A 9683-nucleotide genomic window follows, 5' to 3' on the forward strand; every position below is an offset into this window, starting at 1 on the left:
TTGTAATATGTTCATATCGTTTAAAACATGTAAAAATGTGAAATTAAACCGAGGTGAAAAACGAATGAAGATTTGATGGGAAATCCAAGAAGCGAAGAAAGTCATTTTCTTTTATATACATGTATAAGAGAGAGAGAGAGGGAGAGAGAGAGAGAGAGAGAGAGAGAGAGAATTTATACAAGGCAATACAGTAAAGAGGTGTAATTTTTGTTCTTTTTTTATATATTTTACACTTGAAATGTTTTTTATTTGTGTCAGATGGAAGTTCTGTATTGTTCCCTTCCTAGGATATATGTTTGACTTTAGTTCAAACTTATTGAAAAGGACTTGAAATTAAGTTAATTTCATTTAATTTAATATATATATATATATATATATATATATATATATATATATATATACATGAAATGTTTGTTATAAAATAATTTTTAAAATATACACGTTATATATTAAAAAATATATATAAATTGTTTAAAACCAGTTAGATTAATCTGACAATGAATCCAGAGGGATGGGGAAGTACTTGGATTCACGACAAATATTGCGATTACATCAGCCAGTTCCTACCAGAAGTGAAGACCGTTACTCAGAAGTTAGAAAGGACCAAATATAAGAATTAATAGACAAAAAAACGTCTGCTTTATTTAATGAAAAGGAGAATTTCTGCCTTATATATATATATATATATATATATATATATATATATATATATATAATATGTATAAACGGTCGGGTTTCAATCCTGGCTTGAGGTAGTTGCCTGTCTAGCCGCACTGATGAGCTGTGAAACAGCGAAACAGTACTGTATGTGGATGACTATATATATATATATATATATATATATATATATATATATATATATATATATATATATATATACTTCATAACCATGTAAATGTGTTCATATTAATGAAAATATATCTTATATTATTTCATATTAATAAATAAATAAATAAATATATATACCATACTTTGGGGTAATTGTGCCAAATCCGGGGGTAATTGCGCCAACTAAAAAAGTGCTCTTTACATGTGTAGTTGCCGAAAGAGCACTTTTAGCTAGTTGGCGCAATGACCCCAAAGTATGGTATATATATATATTTATAGGTAAATGCAATTGTTTCTTTAAAGAACCTTTTTTTTATCTTTCATCCGACTATCACAAATTATCCCTGGTAACACAACATATTCGCTGTTGCAGTCATGTATTAACACAGAATTATCAAATATTCTACTTGCTCAACACTTTATTTCATATATAATGTATCTTATCTTTCAGGACATTACGCAAACACATTAGCAAGATACATCTTAATATCCGTCCATACCTGTGCCAGATGTGTGCACAGGCTTTTGGTGAGGACAGTGAGCTACAATCTCACATCAAGCAAAGGCACACTTCCCATGATGAAAAGGACTTTTTCTGTGAATTTTGCCCATATGCAACTTCCAATAAGTATTCCTATCAAAGTAAGTAATTGTTTTATCCATAGTTTGAGAAGACATTTTGCTTTCTTTGATACAATTGTTACACCGTTTAGGAACACATTATTTTATAATTTTGATTATATTTTATTCTAGTCAGAAATTACTTTTGATTTGATATTTTAAAAATTTCACATTCACATCTGGCAGAAAAATTATCCATCAATTTAATTTTGATTCACATTTTTGGATAAGAAAATGCAGAGATTTTGAGGTGAAATTCCAAGGAAAATAGAAAGACGAATGAAAATTTGGTAAGCATTAACAAAGATTCTTAGAAGTGGAATTTGAACAGAGTTAATCATCAAGACTACCAAGCTTAGAAGCTAGGATTGGAGGCTTCCAGAAAACATCAGACTCCTAACGGAGGGCAACAATAAAATAGTCATCATCATCATCATCCTCGTCATCATCATCGTCATCATCATCGTGGTCATCATCATTATTATCATTTATTAATATTAGTATTATAATATTATTATAATTTTATTATTATTATTACGATCATCATTTATCATCATTATCATCATTTTATTATTAGTATGATTATCATCATTTTATTATTATTATTATTATTATTATTATTATTATTATTATAATCATCATCTATATATCAATAGGATATCATGTGTGTTATTTATTTTGTGTGTCACGCTTACATCTGAGTGACTGTCATTTAATTTTTATGGACTTCCATTACTTGTAATAAATAATTTTACCAAGAATTCTACATAAGTTTTGGTTTCGGTTTCGATTATAGCTGAAGGAACTTAAGTTATATATATATGCATACATTTTTGTAATAAGTTTTGGTTTCGGTTTTGATTCAAGCTGATGCACCCACGTCATATGGATATATATTTTTATTTTTGAAATCGCAAACTTATAATATATAAAAATCAATAGAACATTAACTCTATAATAATAATATATACGAAATCTACATAAATTAAAATATCATATTTAAGCGTATTTTACAACCGGGCTATGCCGGGCGTCCCTGCTAGCTTAGATAAATACTTTTGCAGTTTTAACAAAAGAGCTGCAATGATATCAAAGCATCTCCATTTACACTGAGCATCTACAAAATGCCAACATCAATATATTACATATGAATGAGTCCCCTGTGGAATTTCCATGGGTCCCGCTAGTAATTATTATTGGCTCACAAGGAGCTTTCACACAGGTCATAAAGGATCTCTCTTGGAAAACAGCCTGTTGTATTCTCTGGAAGCTGCGTGACAGCAAGTCTCCCCAGTTTTCAAGTGCTCTCCACCTCTTCTGATAACATTTGCAAATGAATTTGCATTATTGCAACAATCATTTACCATATGACTCTTATATCACAATGGTAACAAACACTCTCTTCATCGAATCTGATGAAAGTGTATTTCTCTTCCGGATCAAATTTTCATTTAACATTTTTTTTTTTTTTGCACGTGAAAATGTTTTAGAAGAGACTGATTTTGATAACATTGCGGTACACAGTCTCATCCTAACCCTTATCCCTGAGTGGCTTCTGGGCCTTGATAAGTGGTGACCACTGTGTAAAAAAAAAAAAAAAAAAAATCATACTTTATTAATGTGTTCGACAAATGTTTAGGCCCTATGTATTCATCCCATGTTTAAGTCATTTTTAAAAACAATTTTCTTAATCATTTTTTAAAAATGTCTTTAAAAATTATTTCAATTTAATAAACTATTACATAGCGTTTTCGTGAAAATAAAAATTCTATAGTTACTGATGGTCAAAATGATTTCTAATCTCGGTTATTCCGAATGCTTTTCTCTTCTTGGATGTTATTTTCACAACGTTTCTGTTAACATTTGAATTCCTTCAAATACATCATGTCAAGCTCTGAAATCTATGCTGAATTTTGAACCATACCTTTATTTAATCCAAGAGTCGATTTTCCTTATTCAATCAGCCATTAAGTAATTTTTATTTTATCATTAATTAAAATCGACCATCATGAGAATAACAGCTGAGATGAATCCTTGTAATTATTTCAATTATTCAAACTATGATGTTTCAGCCGATTTATGTTAAAAATAACACTGAAGATGAGAAAAATAGTTTGAATAATCCAAATAATATATATAATTATAAAACTCAAATGATCTTGTAACGGTTGTTGTAACCACACATCCGATTTATGACTTCCGGTTGCGCATGCGTACATAAACATAAACGTTTTCAGCGTCTTAATTGGATTTTTTTTTCGTATTTAAATTAATAAACAAATAAACAATTGTTATTATTTTCTGCCTTTTTTTTTTTACATCGTTCATTTCCGCATTGTCTTAATTAGTTTTATTGATCTTATTATTAACATATAAATTAAATATTTGACTCAATGAGCCATAAATGTTTGTTTAAAATAAATGAAAAAAGTTACATTTTATTTTCATTTTATATTTAAAAAGCCATTTTTAACATGAGGAGAGTGTTTTTAACTATTCTGTACTTTCAACTAACAATTTCATTTAAAAAAAGATATATCAAAATTTGAATCTAACTTTAAGTATTATGGTATCTGTTCAGTTCACATTTACCTATAAGTATGGCAAACCACTTATAATTCAATGGCTGTGGGTGTTTTCGTTTCAAAAATAAACAATTATAAACAGAACGACTCGTAGAAATCTATCTATATTCTTTTTTCATTTTAATATACTTTCATATAAATGTTTCTGTTATGTCACAAAAAACTATTTTCTTTATGTCACAAGTGTCATGCTCATACATTAATTCCATAGCTAATATAACATACTGACCCAACGGGTCACGGGTAGTCTAGTAAGAATTATTAATCCGCATCTAACAATTTAGGAACACAACCTTCTCTACTTCTGCTGCATACAAGTCAAGTCTAATAAAACCAAACTAGCTGTAACAATGGGAATACATTGATTGAGATTGTCGGACTGACTTCCTCACTCATCTTGGTTGTTACTGTCACAACGTTTCGGCCGTTTTGCCCTCCGGCCTTCGTCAGGTGTTTTGTATCGAACTGGGGAACCGTTTGTTAACAACCTACTGAGCAAACCAAGCATAGAGCTGAATGCAATTTGGACACCTCTGATAGAGAAAACCTTGAATAACAACATAGGTTTAACATTAACAAAAACCAACTAAGAATTGTCCTAGTGACATATCGCCGAGTGGTCCTAGACGTTGTATCAAAGTTTACAGTTACCCAAAGGTGCTGAGTTCAATCCTGAACGAAGCAGTGGAAAAAAAAGTAACATTCAAAACAGAGAATCAGCAACTATACCCCAAAGCCTAGCTGGAGTCCGAACACGGTACCCCCGTAATAATGATAAAGGGTTGGGTTCGAGACTCCTAACAAACGGTTCCCCAGTTCGATACAAAACACCTGACGAAGGCCGGAGGGCAAAACGGCCGAAACCTTGTGACAATAACAACCAAGATGAGGAAGTCAGTCCGACAATCTCAATCAATGAAAACAACTCATCTCAAAAATACAGACAATTACAATGGGAGTACAGTCGTAGAATATAAAATCTAATAAGTGAGAGTTTAACATCCATAAATGTGTTAGAAAATAGGGAAAACATTGCAAGTCTGATATTGTTGGAAGAATTGGAGAAACGTAAGATTATTGCTTATCAGATTCTTCATTAAAAATCGGAAAAACTTCGTTTTTGATTAAAAAATAATAATTGTAGAGATAGAGATAGAAAAAAATTGTGTTTTTGCAAACAAATATTATCGCAGTGGAAGTTAATGACCACAAACAAATCACTTTCAACTATAGTTGTTTTATATATTAATCAATAAAAATGTTTTTCTCATCAATTTTGTTTTTCCAAAATATTTTTACGTCTTGAAATTGCCAAATAGAAAATAATATTGGGCTAGAATCAAAATTTATAGGTATACCAGTAGAATGTCGAGACAGTGCCACCTAAAACTAATTTTCATAATAGCACTCCTTTTTCTTCCAAGAAAAAAGAGCGCTATTATGAAAATGATAGATTTCAAAAATAGCTGAACACTTTTTTATTAAATTTAATTCTTTTGAGCTTTTGTGGAAGAAAGATTATTACTTTTTGCGCTTGAAATGAAATTCAAATTCGAAAGTTGACTAGATTTTGTATACATTTTAATGAGCTTCAGTTTTGAAAGCCTCTATAATTAAAAATGGAAAGAAAACCTTGAAGCATTTAAGTAACAATAAAAGTGAAAAAATAAATGGCTCCAAGCTACTACAGGTAAATTCGGCAGGTTAGAATATACCAAAACTGAGGTGATAATGAGATGTATTGGAATAAAAATATAAGCGTTAATGCCATTATTGAACTTATTGGGGTTCATGTCTGATGCTAAGTCAAAGAGGAATCGGATATTCAACCATGGTGCCACTATTTCATCAATGAACCAAAATATTCATTTTTAATCACGTCCAAAAAACATAAAAGATATTCTATATTTGATTCTAGTCGTTCTTCAGATTTTTCGTCAACCATAAACGTTGCATATTGTTGTTTCTGAATTTTTGAGATGACGATTTGTTATTCGTATTATTTGGATTCTTTGGGCTACTGCTCTCATCTTGAATAGCATTTTCACAATGTTTCAGTCGATGTAATTTCCAACTTTCTTCAAGTGTATCTCGTTGAAATCAGGAATCATTCTATGGAACTGCGGAAACTGCACAGAATTTTGAATGGAACACTATCTTTAATCCACAGGAGTAGCATTCTATTGTTTTATCAGTTTTGATTCTGTAGAAGTCCCAAGTAATTTACAATTGTATTTTGAATGCTACCCGCACTGAAGATTGAACCTTCAACCTTCAGAAGAGTGTAACTTACAACTGAATTTTTACAAAGTACATTGTCCACTATGGCATGGGTCTTTGGAGACCTCATAGGTCCTTGAGATACACCCAACGAAGGTCAGAAGTTATATCGACCAAAACATTGAGAAAATAACACTCAAGCTGAGAACAGTAGTCCAAAGAATTCAAATAATACTAACTGTACATTGTTTGTTGTCTGTTGTTGCTGTAGATATTTATAATTAGATGTTTACCTGTTGCTTTCTTTCAGCGCACATGTATCGCGTCCACAAGACACGTGCACCGGGAGACAACCGTGAGGAGTTCAAGTGTTCCAACTGCGATTTTGTGACTATTTTTGGGCACCGTTACCGCATCCACATGAATAGTCACAACAACATCCGCCAGTACGTGTGTGAATTTTGCAGCAAGGCATTTGTCTCGTCCAACAGCCTTCGTCGACACAAGCTCTGGCTGCATTCCTCGGAAAGTCTGTCATGCCCGTTTTGTTCGTACGAAACAAAGACAAAACAAAGTTTGAGTGTGCATGTCCGTACCCAGCATACAATGAAAGGAGTTAAACCATATATGTGTCGCTATTGCGACTTCCGCTCGGCCACAGGAGGAAACTGCCGCAAGCACATCATGAACAAGCACAAGGGGCTGGAAGTGGAATACGTCAAAGATACGACCCTGCTTGAGGCCGCCAAGGCCAGTTTAGATTCCATGGCAACTCAGTTTACATCCATGTTTATGATGGAGCCGCATGAAGATAAGGCTGTCGGCTACAATGAACAGAGGGACATTTCTTTGATTAACTAAGAAAGGAGAATGAATAAATTTACGATGTATCTTGAACGGTTCTAAAAACAGTATGTCTTTTTATGCTAACAAAAAAAAAAGACTTCCATTTTCTTTTACCTTTGTTCTTTCGGTAGATTATATGACGCTTACTCCCTCTAAATATCTTGTTAAGAAATGCCTTTTCAGAATATTGAGCACAATGGATCATTTTTGTTGAACTTGTATAGCAAACGCTAACCCTAACTCAAAAACAGTTTTTCTTGAAGATTCTATCGATTTAACAGCAAATTTGAAGTCATATTTGTTTTTTTAAATTACAAACATAATTGTTCAATCTTAACTTATTTGCTATTTAATTTTGATATGGAATTATTTCCCCTTGCGTTCATATTAAGCATTTCTTAACAACCCCAAAAATGTTTGATATTCAAATAAAAACAAAAAAAATCAAAATAAAATCTGGATTACTATATAAATTGAACACCAAATCCCCACATTACTAAAAGAATTTTTTTTTAATTTTAAAGATTTTATTTTTCAGTTTGTTTGGCAAGTTTAAACTAAAATGATTGCTTGAAATTCTGAAAAGACATTTGCAAACAGTTTTTTTTTTTTTTGCTAAAAACTGGTAAACAAAAACAATTCAATCATTTTAGTAAAACTTAAACAGCAAATTGAACAAATCATTTTTTACAGAAAAAAAAAATGATGACCTGAAAATTTGGTGTTTAATCAATAACATTTTGAAGAAATGTGGAGGTGGGGCGTCATACATATCAACCGTACTTTTAAAAAATGAAACAATCCACATACAGTTTATGCTATTTGGAACTTGTCATTTAGATTATTGTCACGTTCTTTTTGCTTTTAACCATATTGTATATATTTTTTTCCATAAATGTTTTAATATTTGTTACATTCTAAAAATAAATCATTTACGTTAAGTGAAATGCGCAAATTGTTTTGGTTAGCAAAAAAAAAAGACATTCTTCTTCACTTTGGATTCACATGGTGCATGGTATAAACAAAAGAATATAAAAAACGCCATTTTTCTTTTCAAAATTAATTGACAAATATTCGAAATGATTTAGTTCTTAGATCATTGTTAAAGAAATTCAGTGAAAATTTATTAAAATTGCTTAAAAAGTTTGAATAATTGTTGATTAGTAGAGAATTAAAATGTAGCAATTAAACCAAATTCTTTTATCTGTCATCATTAAGGTAACATTGGACTTGAAGGGAATTGAACGGCAAAATGATATATTTAATAAAATCCTTATAATGTTTCTAAAGGATTCATAGAATGCTAATAAAATTTTATAATACAGAAAACAGATTTATAGAATCTTCATAAAATATCCATAAAAGTCCTTTGTTTAAACGAAACAGATTCACAAAATATGGGCTGAATATTTCTTTCTGTTTTCATAAAAATCTGAGTTTTGCTCAAGCACTTTTCCATTTGAATATTTTAGAGGTCATTTACTGTTAACCAACTTGAAGACTTTTATTTTTTATTTTTTTAATCTTTTAATTTTTATTTTTTAAATCTTTTATGGCGAACCAATGTCATTGATTTGCTTGTTTGATGTATTGATTATTTTCTAGTATTTATGACAGAACTCATTATGAAACATTAAATTTAAATGCAGTATAACTGTATAAAATATTCGTTAGTTTGTTGAACATACAAAATATACAGTGAATGGGCTAAGATCCAGATTTCTGCCATATTTTAACCTCTTTGGCCATGCATTTTGTCAAAAATCTCCAAATAATACTTTGACCATATCTTCATAAAATTAGTTTGTTTTAAAAAAAAAAATGGTGCTACCAGATTAGGCTGTTTGAATATACTGGCTCCTGACTTAAAATACCCCAAACATTGATGCAATTGTTTTTTTCCTTCCCTTTTCAAAACTCAATCATGTTCTGCAAAGTCAAAAACAAAATCAATTTTCCTCTACAAAACAATTAAACCAAACACTTTGAATGAATATTTGAGGATATGAAAACCTAAAAGCATAAAATCATTTTCCAAAATGACTGGATTCGGCATTAAATAACCTGAAAAGGGTTGATATGCCATGAAATAACACAACCAAATCAAAACCCAAATACCTTAAAGAAAATAAATCAAAACATAATTCAATTTTTATCCATGTGTTACACAACACTAACATACTGATGCTCATCATATTTCTAAAGTTAAGCAAGTTTGAGCCTGGTCAGTACTTAGGTGAGTGATCATTTGAAATACTCGGTTCAGATGGATAAATGTCTGCTGGTCTTTCTGGGAATATAACTGGCAATAGACTAGTGTCCTGTTATTGGGAATAGTACAGGTCATCTGTTCCATTTAATGGTATTAAACGATGTCCCATGTCCGTTGTCTTAGAAAGGAGCTTTATTTCTGCTTTTCTAAAAGAATTTGGTTTTTAGCCATCAGATAATATGTATTAGTTTCATTTTGAACAACTACAGGAATGTACATTTTGTTTAGATATTTGATAAGGTAAATTTTTTCATTATGATTGCTGAGTAGTTAAAATTTTCCCTCTTGATCATCAACTTTATTAAAGGTAA

The 9683-nt window shown here is 30.7% G+C and overlaps 1 protein-coding gene across 4 annotated transcripts in view; it reads left to right on the forward strand.

The window, feature by feature from the left end:
• Positions 1–8047, forward strand: part of LOC145279597 (uncharacterized) — a 318995-nt gene extending 310948 nt beyond the window's left edge. For all 4 annotated transcript variants that reach the window (XM_080130761.1, XM_080130760.1, XM_080130762.1 and 1 more), the window contains 2 exons: positions 1280–1470; positions 6565–8047. In XM_080130761.1, coding sequence (XP_079986887.1) covers positions 1280–1470; positions 6565–7115 — 742 coding nt within the window. In that variant the 3' untranslated portion in view covers positions 7116–8047. The remainder of the gene's footprint in view (positions 1–1279; positions 1471–6564) is intronic.
• Positions 8048–9683: the final 1636 nt, after the last annotated feature.

Source organism: Euprymna scolopes, chromosome 7, assembly GCF_053919585.1.
Source record: "Euprymna scolopes isolate OS-2025 chromosome 7, ASM5391958v1, whole genome shotgun sequence".
In the NCBI taxonomy this organism is placed as follows: Eukaryota; Metazoa; Mollusca; class Cephalopoda; order Sepiida; family Sepiolidae; genus Euprymna; species Euprymna scolopes.